We start from the raw sequence: 20,096 nt of genomic DNA on the forward strand, positions 1-20,096 counted from the left end.
GGAGTTAGGTGAGGTGGAGTTAGGTGAGGTGGAGTTAGGTGAGGGGGGAGTTAGGTGAGGGGGAGTTAGGTGAGGGGGAGTTAGGTGAGGTGGAGTTAGGTGAGGGGGAGTTAGGTGAGGTGGAGTTAGGTGAGGTGGAGTTAGGTGAGGGGGAGTTAGGTGAGGTGGAGTTAGGTGAGGGGGAGTTAGGTGAGGGGGAGTTAGGTGAGGGGGAGTTAGGTGAGGGGGAGTTAGGTGAGGTGGAGTGAGGTGAGGTGGAGTTAGGTGAGGTGGAGTGAGGTGAGGTGGAGTGAGGTGAGGTGGAGTTAGGTGAGGGGGAGTTAGGTGAGGGGGAGTTAGGTGAGGGGGAGTTAGGTGAGGGGGAGTTAGGTGAGGTGGAGTTAGGTGAGGGGGAGTTAGGTGAGGTGGAGTTAGGTGAGGTGGAGTTAGGTGAGGGGGAGTTAGGTGAGGGGGAGTTAGGTGAGGTGGAGTTAGGTGAGGGGGAGTTAGGTGAGGGGGAGTTAGGTGAGGGGGAGTTAGGTGAGGGGGAGTTAGGTGAGGTGGAGTGAGGTGAGGTGGAGTTAGGTGAGGTGGAGTGAGGTGAGGTGGAGTGAGGTGAGGTGGAGTTAGGTGAGGGGGAGTTAGGTGAGGGGGAGTTAGGTGAGGGGGAGTTAGGTGAGGGGGAGTTAGGTGAGGGGGAGTTAGGTGAGGTGGAGTTAGGTGAGGGAGAGTTAGGTGAGGGGGAGTTAGGTGAGGTGGAGTTAGGTGAGGTGGAGTTAGGTGAGGTGGAGTTAGGTGAGGTGGAGTGTGATGGATGAACTCACCGGTCTGCTCAGATGATGTGAGAATCGACTGAACCAGGAGAAAGACCCTCTTCTGTACTTTAGCAGGGCAGTGCAGGGAAGCCACGCCCAGAGTGTACAGATACTTCACCTGAGAGACAGAAGGGGGGGGGGGGGGGGGGGGGGGGTGAGAAGGAGGGTGAAAGAGCGTCACTAACATTGTGTGAGAGCTAAAATCTTCCCTCAGTGGAACAACAGTGGTGAGGCTGGGAAAGACTCACTCTCTCTCTCTAACACACACACAAACTTTCTCTCTCTCTATCTCTCTCTCTCACACACGCACACACACACACACACACACACACACACACACACACACACACACACACACACACACACACACACACACACACACACACACACACACACACACAGCTTTTTCACCAGCTGCTCCTCGTTCAGGTTCTCTGTCCCCTTCTCGTTTAAGAGCACGCCAGACAGGTAGTCCTCACACACCGAGACCAGCTCCCCACAGAACTCATTCAGGAAGCTCTTTAACACACACACACACACACACACACACACACACACACACACACACACACACAAGTCAGAACAAAGAAGGAGACGTTTTTCAGAACGTTTTTCAAGTTGTGTCGCTGGTGTTTTCAGCTGGTGACAGACTGTGGCGCTACCATGGTGTCTTTGACATTGTCTGACTGGCCGAGACTGAAGAGGGCGTCGACGCTACAGCTGATCACCTCCAGAGGCAGAGAGAAGCGCTTCAGCCAGCCCATCACATCAGCTACACACACACACACACACACACACACACACACACACACATTTACTTTACTTTACTTATGAACACTGCTCTCATAAAAGCTAACGCAGGTACACACACAAAATAATTTGGTTATTTTTTATAGATTAAACAGTGCTCTCTTAAGACACGTGTGCATGTCACACACGCGCGCACACAAAACTCAACTTACTGACAAGCCTTCTCTTGGTGTCGTCATTGAGACTGGCTGCGATGTGACCAATAACAGTGAGGATATGGCAGGTCGTTGCTACGTCGACAACTGGTGAACTGCAAAACATTTAACGATAGTTCTTTTGTCCGTGTGTTCACGTACACCTTGCAGCCCATGGCAGTCTGGAGAGCACCCACCTGACAGCGCTGTCCCAGGCCTCCAGGATAGTGCCGTAGTTTAGTTTGGAGGCGGAGCCTGCCACCTTGGCCAGCACGAGCCACGCCCCAGGGGCGCGGTCACTCTTCGTGTGCCAGATCAGACTGTTCACGAAGGCAGAGGTGAACTTCTGCTGCCTCGCCCACACGCTGAAGGCCTTACCGAAATAACGCCTGGGGGGGTTGGGGGGTTAGAGAGAGAAGGTGGGGGGAGGAGGGAGTGTGTTTTAATTAGGGTGTAGATTCACAATCAGCCATATGAGGAAATTAACAAAGATTTAAACATCCAAAACTGACTTCATACTTCAGCAGTTTAGCACACACAAAGTTACACACATATACGCAAACAGTGTGCGACCAGTACTGACTGGACCTTATCTGGGTTGTGGTCCAATCTCAGTACATTATTTGGGTCGTGGTCCAATCTCAGTCTAGTGCGCGTGTGTGTGAGTGTGTGTTTGAGACACACCTGAGGTCCTGACACTTGTCACACATCAGTCTGAGCAAGTCCCAGGCCAGTCTCTGGAAGGTATCGTCTTGGCGATAGTTGCCGTGGCTCTTGATGTGCTTGAGGATGACATGATCTAGGCATTCGAGCGCCTTCTCCTGCACAGAGCTCTCAGAGTCGATCACCGTGGGAACCACGCCCCGTAGCCACGCCTCCTGCACCTCAGCGCTGTCTGACAGAGCCTGTACACCCAAACACACGAAGAAGGTGGACTATGAAAATTTCAGGACTAGGCTTTGTTTCTGCACCACTGCAAAGAGGACAGCTTGCTACAAGACGCTCAGTACTGGACAGGCAGTGTGAAGGATGCTATCATATGGCAGCTAGAGGGGCGTGGCCTCACCATCAACAGGTCCATGAGGGACTGCAGGGCTTTCTTCTTCACGGACACGGCCGGGTCTCTGCAGCGCTCAGACAGGACGGCCAGGTTCTCCGGACTGCACGGGATCACGCCATGCTTCAGCAAACTCATGATGGTCTACACACACACACACACACACACACACACCACTCTTCAATAACATGCACATGTGGTCAGTAACGACAAAACACACACTTCACTTGTGAGTGACTGACAACACACCTCTAGCGCACATTTCCTGACGTTGGTCTTAGGGTCGCTGACTCGTTGTTTGAACAGAGCCACTGTTTCCTGATCTAAGCAAGAAAAAAGTGAATCCATTAAACTGACACAACACACAGGCGAGCACATGTGACGCTGTGGGCGGGGCCTGGGCATGTGGGTGGGGCATGGTGGGGTGTCACTGACCATCGGCGCTTGTGGTATCAGGTCCTAGGCTGCGGTGGGTGGCCGCCAGGCTCTTGTGTTTGCTCAACTCGATGGTGCGAAAGGTCAGCGCCGTCCTCTGGATCGTCTCAGTCCTCTTCAGTGTCTCTGAGCGTAGAAACACTTCAGTTTAACTCAGGAAAAAAGATAAACGCACTCAGAGTACTCAGGAAAAAAGAAAACGCAATCCAGCAGCATGTCTAAGCAGAGGGTTTAAAAATTTAAATCAGACTAATCAGAGAGGGTTTAAAGATTTAATCAGAGATTACGCTTACGCTCTGAGCGGCCCGTCTCCAGCATGCTCGGTGCACCTAGAGAGAGAACGAACACACACACACACACACACACACACACACACACACAACAATTGTAGGCAGGGACTGGGACAGGAAACGTGTGAGAGTAATCATCACAGTCATGAAAAATGCCACCGTGAAACTGCATAAACAGAAGCAAAGGTTTATATAAAACTACTGATAGTGGTAGTACTATCATAATAACATAAAGGTTTATATAAAACTACCGATAGTAGTAGTACTATCATAATCACATAAAGGTTTATATAAAACTACCGATAGTGGTAGTACTATCATAATCACATAAAGGTTTATATAAAACTACCGATAGTAGTAGTACTATCAAAATCACATAAAGGTTTATATAAAACTACCGATAGTGGTAGTACTATCAAAACCACATAAAGGCTTATATAAAACTACCGATAGTAGTAGTACTATCAAAATCACAAAGGTTTATATAAAACTACCGATAGTAGTAGTACTATCAAAATCACATAAAGGTTTATATAAAACTACTGATAGTGGTAGTACTATCAAAATCACATAAAGGTTTATATAAAACTACTGATAGTAGTAGTACTATCAAAATCACAAAGGTTTATATAAAACTACCGATAGTGGTAGTACTATCAAAATCACATAAAGGTTTATATAAAACTACTGATAGTAGTAGTACTATCAAAATCACATAAAGGTTTATATAAAACTACTGATAGTAGTAGTACTATCAAAATCACATGAGTAAAAGTGCAGTAATCAGTAGTATCGATGGTGGTAACAGATGAGTGGAGTAACGTACTGGTGGAGGAGGAAGAGAACAGCTCGTGGATGCACTTGCTGGCGTTGGAGGCGGGCAGCTCCAGGCACTGGGCGAGGCAGTGCAGGGCGTGGCCCCTGACGGTGGGCGAGAGGTCGGAGTGCCGCCCGTACACCAGGTGGTGAACCAGGAAGCGGTGCGACAGGTAGGGGGCGAGCTCGGGCTCCAGGGCCACGCCCACCTCCCGCTCCTCCTGACCCAGCAGCACCAGCGCAGCGTCCAGCGCAAACATGCGGAACGCCACCTGCGGCCAACGAAGAGCAAAGAGGCGAGTGAGGGGGCGGAGCAGAGGAGCGTCTGGGGAGAGCCGGCCGAAGCCACTCCCCCTGGGGGTGCAGGGGGCGGGGCACTCCCCCTGGGGGTGCAGGGGGCGGGGCACTCACCCTGGGGCTGTGGGAGTAGCTGTGCAGCCACTTCACAAAGGTGGCGTAGTCGTGACACGGCATCTTAGACGTCAGCTTCCCAACGGCCTGTGCACCACTAGCACGATACTCCGCCTTCTCCACAATCTATAACACACACACACACACACACACACACACACACACACACTCTTTGAACTAACAAATACATTCTTTCCATTGTGAGAGATGCGGAACCTTTTATAATGAACAGGCCATCAAACGACCCTGTGCTGCTACGGCTAAGCTAATCCACTGCTAACGCTGCAGCGTACCTGGTGGCAGATGTGCTGTAGAAGGATCCGGAGCAGAGGCAGCGCGGCCTCTGGCTGTTCATCTACAAGATGACTACAGAACACACACGCAGGACACAGCACATTTACCACTGCTATTACACACACACACACACATTTACCACTGCTATTACACACACACACACACACACATTTACCACTGGTATTACACACACACACACGCACACACACACACACACACACACACACACCCACCCATTTACCACTGCTATTACACACACACACACACACACACACACACACACACACACACACATTTACCACTGGTATTACACACACACACACACACACACACACATTTACCACTGCTATTACACACACACACACACGCACACACACACATTTACCACTGGTATTACACACACACACCCCCAGAACACACACACACACACGATATAGTGCTCCAAGCTACATCTTCCCTTATGAACTGCGTGTGTGTGTGTGTGTGTGTGTATATGTGTGTGTGGGCTGACCTGATGAAGAGCACGGCCTGGTCCCGCGCGCTGTACGCGGCCTGTGTGCAGGGCAGAAGACACGGCTTGGCCCTCTCCTCCTTCCTCATCAGCAGGACGACGTAGAGGAGACGCTGGAAGACGCGGCGGCGACACTGTAAGGTGGCGAGGGCAGAGGAGGGCCGTGGGAGAGGAACGCACATCATATCACAAGCAGGACCACGCTGGAGCAACGCACCTGCTCTACAGATCATGTGATCTACAGATCATATCCATGGACAGAGTGCTGCAATGATTATTTAGAGATCTAGAAAGCTAGAGAGAGCCAGGCGGCTATTTCGGCTAACACGGAGGCCAATTAGCACGACTGTTTAGCCTAAGGCTAATGGACTCTAGTTTAGAGTTTTGTCAGGTACTCTTATCCACAGTGACTTTCATATTTAGCAGTAATAACGTATCTGTCCTCCCAGAGAACTAAACCCATGACCTTGGTGTATAGCACCTCGCTCTACCAGGTACCCACCACTGTTCTAAAAAGCGTTCGCAAAGGAAATCTAAATGTAAGCAAACCTGACACAGAGCAGAGCACATCATACTCACCTCGTTTCCTTCACTGTGATTGGAGGAGCAGAGGAGCCAAAGGCCACGATAGGCTAGCTCAGGCAGGCTCTCTAATTGGTCGACATCTCTGTCAACAAAAAAAGCATAACATTTTTATTTGATATAATAAAATATATAAATTACATTTATATAAAGTAAGCAAAAATATTATAAAGTAAGCAAATGTGTAAGCATGCAAGCAAAGACACACATACCGTTTCTCAGCAAAGGAAAGCTCCCCAACAACAGGTTCAAAGTTGGTGAGTTCTGTGAATATCTGCAAGAAAGTTGGGAAGGATTTAAAAACATTAAAAATGAGATCAGACCACATGCAGCAAAAGACAGTTACACTGTTAGCAGGACAGGGGAGACCTACAGATAAACTGAACACACAAAGATACCAACAATGTGGAAAATAAATAAAAGCATAATGTAGGTCATTTGAACTGAAATATATGTCTAATACTCCCAACATCAGAGCTAATCAAACAAACTGGCAACCGATATATAGAACAGTGTGCACTCTTTGTTAGCAGTAATGCTAGCTAAAACACACCTCTCCAGCTGTGAGCCGGTGTTGAACATGCTTGCATACAGTTCACAGTCATACAGTTGTAGTTCTGCTAATGACACCATCACCATTTCCTGGAGGAACACTAACCCGAATGCAGCTGTCGGCGCTCTGCGGTTTGTCCTTCAACGAGAACCTTTCCAACAGCCGGAGGAGCGTCCGGACCAGGCCGACTACGTCCTCCCTCAACCTTAGCAGGTCCTGGGCCGAGAAGCAGACCTCTTCCTCGTCTTCCTCATCGTCATCCTCCTCCTCCTCATCAACCTCCATCTGGAAGGAGCAGGGCAAAGCAAGAGTCAGCGTGACTGGCCATTATAACGCCTCGTTCTGTCTATGGCTAAAGCTTCGCACATCAACAAGAGGTCGACGCCTTGCAACAACTCCCGAAATTAACCAACATTCCTGCCCTGGACTACCACAACCATACAGGAAAAAGTATCTCTGTTCAAACATTACAAACGTCACAGTTAGCTTCCGTAGGACAAGACCAAAAAATTAATTTTAGCGTAATTAGCTTCAGAGTATATCTAGTGCTGGAGTTTTAGAGAAATTACACAGAAAATTGGCAAATACGAGAAGCTACACTCCAGACCTCTTCTGAGGCTTTCTTTGGAGGTTTGGACCGTTTTCCACTCTTGGGGTCACCCTGAGAGCTCTTCAGAGAATCCTTCTTGCGTTTCTTCCCAGAGCTCTGAGGCCAGCATTTCAACACAATTTCCAGGCATGTGTCAAACAGGATCTGATGGAAGACTTTATTGGCAACGCTGCCTGAAAAATATAAAATCATACAAAATGGTTGATGCTGCCTGACAATTTTATTCAACTAAATAATTATAAACACAAAGGCAGTATGCATTTTGAGATGTCTTGCGACAATATCACAACTGTGCTAAGAACCCAGGGTCGGGTTGGGACTGAATGTAGGATAAACTGATCTCAGGTCAGCACTAAGGTGGCTCACCTGGGATTTTGAGAAGCAGCAGGTACAGGGCAGCGGCCTGCAGGCTGTACCGTCTCTGCTCAACACTGGGGCATCTGGCTTTTCCACCGTGGATGAAGCTGGCGAGCACCGCCACCAGCGTCTTCACAGAAATCCCGTTCTCCACAAACACCTTCCAGACGCTCTGCAGCATGAAAGATAAAATGGGGAAACAGAAGGTAAAACAAAGGCAATTAATGACACAGGCCCGTAGCCAGCATTGTGATGGGGGGGATCTTTTTCCCCCAAAAGTGGACTTCATTTGGCTCTCTACTCCAATGCCCCCTAAATACACGAGCACACTTCAAACCTTTTAATTTAGACATATTTTATTCATTATAAGCAAGGTTGCCAACTTTTCAAAATCACTAGGACTGAGATTTGATGTGGGGGCGGGGGGTGTATGTCAAACGTTGACCGGGGGGGAGTTATGTCTTATATGTTTCCTCTATGCTGTGCCTAAAGCGATCGATCGCCAGTGGTTGGCGCCAGAGCGAACTAATAACTCTTGGAATCATAGATGTAGATCGGAGATAAATAAACTAGATTTTTTTTTCAGCATGAGAAATCGGATGTATGTTGTGTGAGCGTGTGAAAACGGTCAAATGCGTGTGTCTTACGCTCATTGCGTGAGAGTTGGCAACACTGTTATAAGTTTGTTGTGAGTCTGTTGTTGCTGTACTTATTTGTTCGTCTGTATATTCACCGGAGATTAACAATTCATTCATTGAATAGCCTACCTATCTTGAGGGGCATGTGTTTACATTTTATGTTATTTTACTTTAATTTCTTTAACATTGTCTTTTTGTCTTCTTTTTATGTTTCTTTTATTTATACTGTAAAGCACTTTGAGTTGCATGTATGTATGAAAGGTGCTATATAAATAAAGATTATTATTATTATAATAATTATGTGTGTACGGAGGGAGTTTGCAGGGGCGGCGGGGGGGGGGGGGGGGGGGGGGGGGATCGAACGAACCCTTCGATCCCCCCTGGCTACGGGCCTGTATCACAATATGATAAAACAAGAGAGAACTCACTGCTGTGGAAACATTTGAAAGACAACAAGTAGAGCAGGACTGTAGGGAGGAGACATGTCTTATAAACATGTTCCCTCACAGTCCTTTCATGATCTAGATATCACTACGTTACCTGAGCGTTGTCCTCGTCACTGGAAAACGGGAGCAACTGTTTGTAAACCTTCTTTAAAACCCCCGAGTCCACTTTGATGTCCTCCTCGATGGCAGAGTCCAGAGGCTCAATATCCGCAAACTCGGAATCCCACACCGTGTCCACCCAAACTGCATCAGGAGACACAGAAAAGAAAGAAAACGATGATGGTTTAGGTTCGGTCAATCTTCTACCTCTCTAGTAAAATCATATCAAGCAAACTTCATGCACCACACACACGTGTGTATGTGTATGTACACATATATCCTGTCATCTGCGTTCTCGTTCGTAAATAAATCGTTTATATTTGTCAAAGCTGGATGTCTCCTAGTTCACTGGTAAAGCTGCAGTATCCAGTGAGCCGTGCATGCATCTTCCTGTAAATGTAACCTGTAATAGTTCAGTGGTCAAACATCTCAGCCACCCCAACAACCTCCATCACCGCCCGGTTCCCTCTAACAGCCCCGCGCTGTAACGTTTGTTCAGCAGCTCAGAGATTCTCCTTAAACGAACGTAAATCGGTGTGCGGTGTAAATCTGCGGTGCGTCGTGTGTGTGTGAGAAACACTCGTGTTTTAAACTGCCGTGAGTGAATCTACCTGCAGACGCCGCGTTTAACTTCAGCAGCTGAAGCGCGCGCGGCAGCTCCATCTTCACTTCGAATTCGCGCGCCAACGTCCGGATGACGTTTTCCAGGTGTTACACCGAATTCTGCGACCGTCGAATTTTGTGACCGCAGAGGGCGCTATTTCGCAGTTTCAGTTAGTTTCAGTTCACAGGCACGAGCGCTTTACGAATGCTGCGTAAGCTACGCCGACGCGCTTTCTTTTCTCGTTTTGCTGCTGTCCACGAGCCAAAATATGAGAGATGCGTGTATTTACATTTTATGTCGTCTGTTAACAAGAATGTTTCATTACAACATTTTTACACGTGACGACAGGAGTAAAGTCAGCCAATACATACGCCTGACAATAGCAAACTTTTCATAAGTAAGTTATGTAAGCTGCTGTCATTTGGACCTCATTCCGAATGGTAATTATACACTTCTGAATAAAATGTTTAAATATAGTCCACTAAAACGTTTTTGCTATCACTGTTTTCTGTTATTGTGGAGTCACAGTGGGTGATGTTTCCATGGTAGATGTGACAGATGTACCTTGGCATGGGGTCACCAGTTCTTAATATGTGACCCCACTGAATTTCCACCTATGATTATTTTGAAAACAGCCATGTCTTTCCTGGTGACCTACCATCCCGTCACCTTATTAGACAGAAAAAAAATTATGAATGGAATGGACAAGTGCACTTTGGAATAGGGGTCACCGATTCTGACGGCTGCTGTCTAAATATGTGACTGCTGTCCATCTCCATACAAACTAGATAAAACCCAACCAAATGTTTTCAGGTGACTTACCATCCCTACACCTGTTAGCCAAAGAAAAACATTCATGAATGGAGTGGACAGACTGACCGTGGCATAGGGGTCACCCATTCTGACAGCTGCCAACTGGATCTGTGACTTTAATGTATCTTCAAAAAATATTAAAAGATCGTTTTAAAAACGTTTTAGTAGACTATATTTAAACATTTTATTCAGAAGTGTATAATTACCATTCGGAATGAGGTCCAAATGACAGCAGCTTACATAACTTACTTATGAAAAGTTTGCTATTGTCAGGCGTATGTATTGGCTGACTTTACTCCTGTCGTCACGTGTAAAAATGTTGTAATGAAACATTCTTGTTAACAGACGACATAAAATGTAAATACACGCATCTCTCATATTTTGGCTCGTGGACAGCAGCAAAACGAGAAAAGAAAGCGCGTCGGCGCAGCTTACGCAGCATTCGTAAAGCGCTCGTGCCTGTGAACTGAAACTAACTGAAACTGCGAAATAGCGCCCTCTGCGGTCACAAAATTCGACGGTCGCAGAATTCGGTGTAACACCGGCATGCATTTCGGCCCGCCAATATCAAAACACCAACAAACCACGGAGACGTTTGTGAAATTAAAACGTTTAAAACACTTGGGAATAAAAATAAAACATGACACCACACAGGTATGTATGACACCGTGGAAAGAGACGTCAGAGTTTACTTCTCTAGTTAACATTTGGGTTTGACGATTAACACGAGTGAGTTTAATTAGCTACCTAGCCTTAGCTAGTTATTCACTTTAATTCACCAGCTAAAGTAAACAAACAAACATTCACCATCTCGCATTTCCGGGAGGAGTTTATGTAAACAGTAAATACAGCGCTAGTAATGTTGACACGTCTATAATTAAGTTGAATATACAATCAACAACCTGCAGCCAACAAGCCAGCAAGATGACCTGTATACTGTATATATATATATATATATATATATATATATATACACGGACGTAATTTTGGGGAGGGACGGGGGGGGGACATGTCCCCCCCACTTTTTCAAAAGCCGGCTTTGGTCCCCCCCAGTTTTTACGGTTAAAACCAAATATGTAAATAGCGACGAGTCCATGTCCCCCCCACTTTTGAAATCAAAATTACGTCCATGTATATATACTATATACTGTATATACTATATACTCTATATATATATATACTATATACTGTATACTATATATACTATATACTGTATACTATATATACTATATATTGTATTCTGTATATTCTCTATATGCTGTCAGCCAACCAGTTACAGCTGTTATAGATGAACTAACCAGCTTAACAAACCCTCATAACTGGAACAGATGTAGTTAAATTAACACATTAATTGTTTTTGACCAGGTGAGCTCTACGAAGATCAATATTTAACGATATAGGGAAGATGACGAGTGTAAAGTGGCAGAACCGACTGAAGGCGCTGGAGCAGAGGGCTCTGTCCTTCCGAGACACTCCCATTTGCAACGCGTATAAGCCTCGTCTCTCTCGGCCGTGGCAGCCCTCTTCCGTCTGGAGGATCTTCCCACGGCAGAGCGCTGCCATCATCGCTAGTCAACATTGCAAACAGGTAATAACGGCAACGAACGGACTCAATGTGAAGTGTTAGAACAATATGGGAAGATTGCAAGCATCGTATGATAAATGGCTTCTTCTGTCTCTTCCAGGATGTACATGTATTTGCCCTGGAGAAAGAGAGCACAGATGCAGGGCAAAGGGTTTATCTCATGACCAGCTACAGTGAGCTCTGGCATTACTACAGGTACCTACACTCATGCTCACATGCACCACAATCCAAACATCAAAGCTGGGTGTCTAACAGACTGGTCATTCATAAATTCCATTCAAAAATACCTGTGCTCATGACATGTGGTGTGAAATTAATAATCCAATAGTTTAAGCAAGATATCAGTGATGTTCGAGAACATTGACTTACCTCAGGCCCTGATAGTGTGTCCTTGAAAACAAGTGGCTGGTTATCTAACTCGTGTGTGTGTGTGTGTGTGTGTGTGTGTGTGTGTGTGTGTGTGTGTGTGTGTGTGTGTGTGTGTGTGTGTGTGTGTGTGTGCGTGCGCGCGCACATTCCTCAAGTTCTCACAGACAGTCACTGATGCACTGTTACGAGGTGATCCCCGAGGGTGCAGTTTGTAAATTGTACTTTGACCTGGAGTTTCACAAAGCTTCTAATACACACCTTGATGGTAAAAAGATGGTGGCATTGCTAATTCAGGTAAAACCACACACACACACACACACACACAAAGATTTACACACAAATGCATACATGCACACTTTTAGCAGGTAAACACTACCAATGTTTCTCCAGTCTGAGAGGTACAATAATGATGGCTGTCATTGGAAGAGACAGAGATATGTTATTGTATGATTTGATATAATGTCATAATATGATGATGATGATGATAATAATAATAATAATAATATAGATATACTATTCTCGTTAAGGATGTTAACTGATTATTTTACGTTTTTTTCTCTCCACATTTGTATTGTTGTTAGATTTAAGCCACAAGTTTTTTTTCAGATGCTCCCACATCCTTGTCGAAAATCACATTTGAAGAAGTTTAGCAATTAATGTTTTCCACCCTATTGTTCTGGGTCCTTAAATACACATTTACATGGGAGGCATTAACAGAGCATTTCCAGACTGTACAGTTTCTTTCACCTATGTTAGCCGAGTCTGACTGGAGACCCATTCCGTTTTGTGTTCGACCCTCTTCAATGACAGTATGTTTGTGAGAAGCTGGCGGAGACGTATGACCTGCAGTGCTCTGCAGAACATGTGCTGAACCTGGACTCCAGCACCGCTGAGAAGTTCAGCCGCCATCTCATCTTCCTGCTGCCCAACTCGACCTTCAGAGACAACAGACACGTGGGTGAGTCGGAATGTCCGGCACTCGCAGACTGATACAGAATCTAAACATTTTCAATTCCACTGCCAGTTTATTATTATTATTATTATTGTTATAATTATCATTATTACCATAATTAATGGGCTCTTTGCCTTAGTAAAATATCTGTAAGTCACCATTTTGAGCAGAAGAAAACATCTGTAAGCACAGTAGGCCTCAACATTAGGACCAGTGCTGGTTTCCTTGACTTGGAATAAACCTAGACCAAAGGAATTTTATTTTTGTCTGGTTTAGACTTCATTCGGATTTGGTAAACTAGTCTTAAGTATAATAATGCAATGATATGACAATTGCATGATAGTTATGTTAATGTTTATTAACATTTCTGTTCTAACATGTTGTCTATTGCTTTCCATAAATATTACTGAATGAATATGTGAATGACCGGACTGATATCATATGCTCATAATGTCTGGTGCTGTAATTCTGCTGTCATCACATTATAGGCAGGTTTATCCATGACATACTTAAGCCTGCTCTGAACAGTCTACAGAATTGGTGAGGCAATTTTAGGTTTAATTTGACTAACCTACTGTACTTGCTGTTTATTCATTTATTTCTCTTTTTTCATGAAATGGCTTAATTTTCTCTACTTATTATCATATGATTCGTATTGTGTCTGCCTTAAGGATGACAGAACGTTCATGCTTGCCTGCTGCGTCTTAGGTCTTCTGTACTCATTCATATAGACCCAGTCCTGCTGTCTGTTTGTCCTGGGAATATATAATAATTTCAACATAAATAAGCAGATCAATCAATCAATCAATCAATCAAATTTTATTTATATAGCGCTTTTTACAACAGTTGTTGTCACAAAGCAGCTTTACAAGTGCCGAGTCCTAGCCCCCAGTGAGCAAGCCAAAGGCGACAGTGGCAAGGAAAAACTCCCTAGTTTTTTGCATGAGGAAGAAACCTTGAGAGGAACCAAGACTCAGGGGGGGAACCCATCCTCCTCTGGCCGACACCGGTCACCATGACAACAACAACAATATAGACAGAATGTAGACAGAATGTAAAAGATGCAATAATGTCCATTTAGACCGAAAAAGATGTAATAATGTCCATCATGGTGTAGGCATCCGGTTAGGCAGGAGGTGGCCGGCCAGGATGGATCGCTTGTCTCTCCTCATCTCATTATTCCTCAAGCAGGCGGGCAGCCATGTGGAGAAATGAAACAGGGAAAATTAGCTCTGTATGAGGACATATACGGGACAGGTAAAATTATAAACATTTCTGGAGTGTGGCAGCAACTCCGGCACTAAGTTAAATTATTACAGCCTAGCTAAAAAAAGGCAGAACCAGAAGGTAACATAGGCTTGGGGGCATTCTGAGACAATGGCATCCGTCCACTGCACTGTCAACAAACTTGAGTGACCACGAGCAGTGACAGGATGACAGCACCAGCACCCCAGTCTACCATAAAACCCTTCGTCTATGAACCCCTGGATCTGTACCTTTATCTAAGGGAGATATTAATTATCAAACGCTAGACTAAATAAGTGGGTTTTCAACCTAGATTTAAAGATTGTGACTGTGTCAGAGTCCCGGACACATTTAGGAAGATTATTCCAAAGCTGGGGGGCCTTATAAGAAAAGGCTCTTCCCCCTGCTGTTACCTTGTTAATTTGTGGAACTAATAACAGACCAGCACCCTGTGATCTTAGTTGACGTGGGGGTTCATAGTAGGAAATAAGTTCCTGGAGGTATTCAGGAGCAAGCCCGTGTAGTGCTTTGTATGCTAATAATAGAATTTTAAAATCAATACGAAATTTAACTGGGAGCCAATGCAGGGCTGATAGGACTGGTCTAATATGCTGAAATTTTCTAGTTCTGGTCAGAACTCTAGCTGCGGCATTTTGAACTACTTGAAGTTTATTTAGATTCTTATTTGAACATCCTGACAGTAGTGAATTGCAGTAGTCTAGTCTAGAGCTAACAAAGGCGTGCACCAATTTTTCTGCATCATCCTGTGATAATGCATTTCTTAATTTGGCAATGTTGCGGAGATGTAGAAAAGCTATCCTAGTAGTATTATCTATATATTTATCAAATGATAGGTCGGAGTCGAGTATGACGCCTAGGTTTTTGGCTACTGTGCCAGGTGTAATGGGACAGTCTGCAAGATTAAGCATTAAATTAGGAATTTTCTGTCTTGCGGCCTTAGGGCCCACAAGGAGAACTTCTGTTTTGTCCTCATTTAATTGTAGGAAGTTTAGAGACATCCAGCATTTAATATCTCTTACACAGGCCTCAATTTTTCCTAAACTGAGTTTGTCATCGGGTTTGGCTGATATGTAAAGTTGAGTGTCATCCGCATAGCAGTGAAAATTGACACCATGTTTGTTTATAACTGTGCCCAATGGTAGCATATATAATGTAAATAATAGTGGTCCTAAGATGGAGCCTTGCGGGACCCCATATTTAACCATTGTACGTTTGGATGAAATATTATTGAGCTCTACAAACTGATAGCGATTTGTTAAGTAAGACTGAAACCATGAAAGGGCTGTGCCTGAGACTCCAACCCAGCGTTCTAACCTTTCTAGCAAGATCCTATGATCAATTGTGTCGAAAGCTGCACTAAGATCAAGAAGCACTAACAGTGATACATAGCCTTGATCTGATGCAAGGAGGAGATCATTTGTTACTTTAACTAATGCTGTTTCAGTACTGTGATGGGGCCTAAAACCAGATTGGAACTTTTCAAATGTGTTATTCCTATACAGATATAGGCATAATTGCTGGGCAACAGCTTTTTCTATGATCTTAGATATAAATGATGTGTTTGAAATGGGTCTATAATTAGACAGCACAGTCGGATCAAGATTTGGTTTCTTGATCAGAGGTTTGATAATTGCTAATTTACATGATTTGGGCATGTGACCTATTGTAATGGATGAGTTAACTATAGTTAGAAGAGGTTCAGTTACAGCTGGTAATACCTCTTTTAATAACTTTGAGGGAACTGAGTCTAATGTGCAGGTAGTACAATTTAAGGAAGAAATTATTTTCTCTAATTCTGATTTTGGGAGTGGATGAAAAGCATCAAGTTTTTCTCCTGGTATGTAATTTAAATCAATATCAACCAAACCAGATGACATACCAGTTGTATTGCTAATAAAGGGTTTTATATTTTGTCTAATATTCTCTATTTTATTATCAAAGAAATCTATAAATACATTACTAGTGAGGTTTACTGGAATCTGAGGTTCTGTGCCTGCTTGATTTTTTGTAAGTTTAGAAATAGTATTAAAAAGAAATCTAGGATTGTTTTTATTTTTCTCTATCAGTGAGGCTAAGTATGCTGAGCGTGCTTTAGTGAGTGCCCGTTTGTAGTCAATAATGCTATCCTTCCAGGCACAGTGGAATACTTCCAATTTAGTAGATCGCCATTTCCGCTCTAATTTACGTGCTATTTGTTTTAAGTTTCTAGTTTGGTCGGTGTACCATGGGGCGAGCTTTTTGGATCTAGCTTTTTTATATTTTAGTGGAGCTACTATATCTAGAGCTGATCTGCAGGTATTCTCTAAGTAGTCGGTTAGACTATCTAACTCTCCTGGATCGGATGGCGAGTGGGCTAAAGCAGTTAAGTCAGGGAGGGTTTCAATAAACTGTATTGCTGTTGTTGAATTTATTGAGCGCTTTATACACTGCCGAGGAGACGGGCGGGTATTTATGTTAAGGTGAAAATCGAATTTTACTAAATAATGATCGGAGATCGCTACGGTTTGCGGGAGTATGTTTATATTATCTACGTCGATACCCAGTGTTAATATTAGATCTAGGGTATGATTTCGATAATGTGTAGGTCCTACTACGTTTTGTTTAATGCCGACAGAGTTCAATATAGAAGTAAAAGCCCTTGTCAGTGGATCCTCCGCATTATCAAAGTGTATGTTAAAGTCTCCTACCATTATTATTTTGTCACTACATACTGCTAAATTTGCTGCAAAATCGGTGAAATCGTTTAAGAAATCTGAGTAAGGCCCTGGTGGTCTGTATACATTAGTTAGGGAGAATGTACTTTTATTTTCAGATGGACTAATTACATTAATAGACTGCATCTCAAATGAGTTTGAGATATCTAAGTATTTCTGATGAATTTCTAAACAATCACGATAGATTATACATATTCCACCTCCTCTGCCTGACAGTCTAGGTCTATGTATATAACTATATCCCACAGGAGTGGCTTCGTTTAGAGTTAAATAATCACCAGATTGAACCCACGTTTCAGTTAGACAAAGAATATCAATTTTCTGGTCTGTTATAAGTTCATTTACAAAAACTGCTTTTGAGTTGAGCGATCGAATATTGATTAATCCAATTTTCAGATCGGTCATATAGGTTGTAATAATTTGATGTGAAGTCTGAATATTAGTTAAAAACTTCGGGCGGACTATTTTCTTATGATTTAGTTTAACCCGGGGCACAGACACAGTCTCAATCCTAAGGGAACTTGGTGACGCCTCTAAGCAGCTCGCAGACAGGTTTAACCCGTTAGTCTGCGGCCTGGTCGCGACCCTGGACAGTCAGCAGCTCCTAGTGCTACTCTGCCGACTAACTAACAGGCTATGGGCTATGCTGCAAGATAACAGGGCAGCGCCATCCCGGGTGGGGTGGACACCGTCCCTGCCTAAAAGACCAGGCTTGCCCTCGAACTCTTCCCAATTATTAATAAAGCCCACTTGATTTTCTGAACACCACTTGGACATCCAGCGGTTTAGCGACGTGAGCCTGCTGTACTGCTCATCACCGCGCCGCATTGGGATGGGGCCAGAGCAGATTACGGCATCGGACATCGTCTGGGCTAATTTAACCACCTCTTTAACATTAGCCTTAGTCACCTCTGACTGCCGCAGACGTATATCGTTGGCCCCTACATGAATCACTATCCTAGAAAACCTCCTATGAGCTAACAGTCTAAGGTTGCCACTAATGTCCGGCGCTCTGGCTCCCGGTAAACAGCTGACTGTAACCGCTGGTGCCCCTACAGCTACAGCTACTTTCACGTGCCGAACTATAGAGTCTCCTATCACCAGAGTCTCCTCAGCGGGTGTAACACTGAGCGGGGCAAACCTGTTGGACACGTGAACCGGTGAGTGGTGCTCTGGTGGGCTAGCGCTGGCGTTAGCGGTAGCTGCAGCCCTCGCTCTCCGACTACGCCGCCGAGACGTCACCCATTCGCCCCGCTGTGAGGGCTCTATCGCCGGAGTCGCGGAGGCGCTAGTTCTCCCTGGCGCGTCCACACCTACTACTGACCCTGTCCCTGTCTCTCTATCCCTCAATAATGAGTGGACGCGTCGCTCTAAACTTTCCACTTTCGCCACAAGAGAAGTAACTAACTGGCACCTCTCACAAATACTATCACTATTACTGTCGGTGGCGAAAGGGTCTAGACTAAACATGCCACACTCCGAACACGGGAACAAACCAACACCAGCCATGAATAAATCAAAACACTTACCGTGTCTAGCCGATATATAAACTTACGCTAGCTGATTTGTGAAGGCAGAAAATTGGTCAGCGGCCGGAATAAAACCTGTAAAATGTATCTAGGAATGCAAAAGGTCCATTATTATTTTGGTATATTAACATATTCTGTTTATATTCTGCCAATGTTACAATCATGTTTTGACTCTCAGATTCTGTTGGTGGTCAAACCAACAACACTTTGTGTACAGCACAGAAGCTCCTGAGACGACACCAAGCCCTTCAGAAGATGATGGTGACCAGAGTGAGGAGCCTCAGGCAAAGAGACGAAAGGATGAAGAGGACGACCTGAGCTTCCTGATCGTGAAGACCAACGATGGCAAGAAGCAGCTGTTTGTGGATCTAGGTAAGTTTTAGGGCTGCTGTAAGAACATACGTTATTGCAAAGTGTTTCTGACGTGATGTAAATGTAAATGTGATGCCGCCTGCTGCCTTCTGCCGCAGGAGTCTACACCAAAAACCGCAACTTCCGTCTCTACAAGTCCTCCAAGCTTGGGAAGAACGCCGCCTTCACTGTGGCTGAGGATAACACATTTGTCCCGAAGCCTGACAAGCACACTACAGAAGAGGAGCGAATATTCCTGGCTTCCTTAATTACCAACGTCAGGTAATGTGATTTAAAGCAAGTACAGTTGTTATCTTCATGTGTGTGTGGGTGTATGTGGATCATTCCATGTCAAATCAACCAAAATTTAGATTGACCATCTCAGAATCCCTTCAAAGTTTCCCCATTTGTAGGCAGATATGTTTCATGGAAAAATCCAAAGTATTTCTGTTCCATGTTCAATATTTCAAGAGTTACAGCCGTTTTTTTGTAACCCCCTCCTCAGACGCATCTTTTGCGAAAGTGGCTAAATAGCAATATGTGAATGTGAATATCTCTAAAACTATTACAGCTAGAAGGCTGAAATTCATCTCAAACCAATTTGGTTTTATTCACCACTGAAAATATCATGGAAAAATAACATTTAAATTTATGTTGTGCTAAAATGCAGTATTTACACAAAAAATTAATTTACACAAATTTACACAACTTCTTGGTTGATTTGACATGGAATGACCCAACAAATATAAAACCTGACGCTGAGTTAGCAGATGTTCAAGTACTTGATAGTCAACTGTCGCCATCTGGTGGAGCAATCATAGTTTTTCAGCTTCCCTTTTTTGAATATTTTTTCATGATATTGGTGATTTTCAGTGGTGAATAAAACCACTATATCAAAAAAGGCACTTCCTACCATATAATCAGCACATATCAAAGTATATAACAGAACAAAAAAATGAAAAAATAAATATAGCCGCAAGCGGCGATTGGCGGGTTCACACAAAAAAAGGCAAAAAAGCCCAAGGGTCTTTTAGACAAACAAATTGGCCTCTTGGCCTCAATAGGCAAAAAGAAGC

At 44.3% G+C, this 20,096-nt stretch overlaps 2 protein-coding genes across 10 annotated transcripts in view; one reads left to right on the forward strand and one right to left on the reverse strand.

Moving 5' to 3' along the window:
• LOC143523574 (condensin-2 complex subunit D3-L-like) overlaps nt 1–20,096 on the reverse strand; it is a 65,175-nt gene that overhangs the window by 6,600 nt on the left and 38,479 nt on the right. For 2 of the 4 annotated variants that reach the window (XM_077018124.1, XM_077018116.1), the window contains exons 1-21: nt 9,449–9,546; nt 8,833–8,981; nt 7,664–7,826; nt 7,295–7,470; nt 6,793–6,972; nt 6,347–6,408; nt 6,132–6,219; nt 5,553–5,686; nt 5,041–5,113; nt 4,748–4,873; nt 4,347–4,608; nt 3,524–3,559; nt 3,231–3,356; nt 3,045–3,118; nt 2,805–2,939; nt 2,423–2,643; nt 1,936–2,127; nt 1,757–1,854; nt 1,457–1,566; nt 1,206–1,313; nt 804–912 (exon numbers count right to left, since the gene is read on the reverse strand). In XM_077018124.1, the coding sequence (XP_076874239.1) occupies nt 804–912; nt 1,206–1,313; nt 1,457–1,566; nt 1,757–1,854; nt 1,936–2,127; nt 2,423–2,643; nt 2,805–2,939; nt 3,045–3,118; nt 3,231–3,356; nt 3,524–3,559; nt 4,347–4,608; nt 4,748–4,873; nt 5,041–5,113; nt 5,553–5,686; nt 6,132–6,219; nt 6,347–6,408; nt 6,793–6,972; nt 7,295–7,470; nt 7,664–7,826; nt 8,833–8,981; nt 9,449–9,500 (2,674 nt within the window). In that variant the 5' untranslated portion in view covers nt 9,501–9,546. Of the gene's footprint in view, nt 1–803; nt 913–1,205; nt 1,314–1,456; nt 1,567–1,756; nt 1,855–1,935; nt 2,128–2,422; nt 2,644–2,804; nt 2,940–3,044; nt 3,119–3,230; nt 3,357–3,523; nt 3,560–4,346; nt 4,609–4,747; nt 4,874–5,040; nt 5,114–5,552; nt 5,687–6,131; nt 6,220–6,346; nt 6,409–6,792; nt 6,973–7,294; nt 7,471–7,663; nt 7,827–8,832; nt 8,982–9,090; nt 9,140–9,448; nt 9,547–12,955; nt 13,144–13,854; nt 13,916–14,243; nt 18,758–20,096 lie in introns of those variants that run through there. The other 2 variants (XM_077018141.1, XM_077018133.1) reach the window with 2 other exon arrangements.
• Nucleotides 10,689–20,096, forward strand: part of LOC143523854 (DNA-directed primase/polymerase protein-like) — a 119,517-nt gene continuing 110,109 nt past the window's right edge. For 5 of the 6 annotated variants that reach the window (XR_013133468.1, XM_077018238.1, XM_077018239.1 and 2 more), the window contains exons 1-8: nt 10,689–10,908; nt 11,620–11,842; nt 11,940–12,034; nt 12,364–12,502; nt 13,019–13,166; nt 13,649–13,700; nt 18,887–19,041; nt 19,140–19,302. Coding sequence is in view for 5 of the 6 variants with exons in the window: in XM_077018238.1 (XP_076874353.1) it covers nt 11,660–11,842; nt 11,940–12,034; nt 12,364–12,502; nt 13,019–13,166; nt 13,649–13,700; nt 18,887–19,041; nt 19,140–19,302 (935 nt within the window). In the remaining variant the exon portion in view is untranslated. The remainder of the gene's footprint in view (nt 10,909–11,619; nt 11,843–11,939; nt 12,035–12,363; nt 12,503–13,018; nt 13,167–13,648; nt 13,701–18,886; nt 19,042–19,139; nt 19,303–20,096) is intronic. The other variant, XM_077018240.1, reaches the window with a different exon arrangement.

The sequence above is a fragment of the Brachyhypopomus gauderio genome, chromosome 1 (genome assembly GCF_052324685.1).
Source record: "Brachyhypopomus gauderio isolate BG-103 chromosome 1, BGAUD_0.2, whole genome shotgun sequence".
Lineage (NCBI taxonomy): Eukaryota > Metazoa > Chordata > Actinopteri > Gymnotiformes > Hypopomidae > Brachyhypopomus > Brachyhypopomus gauderio.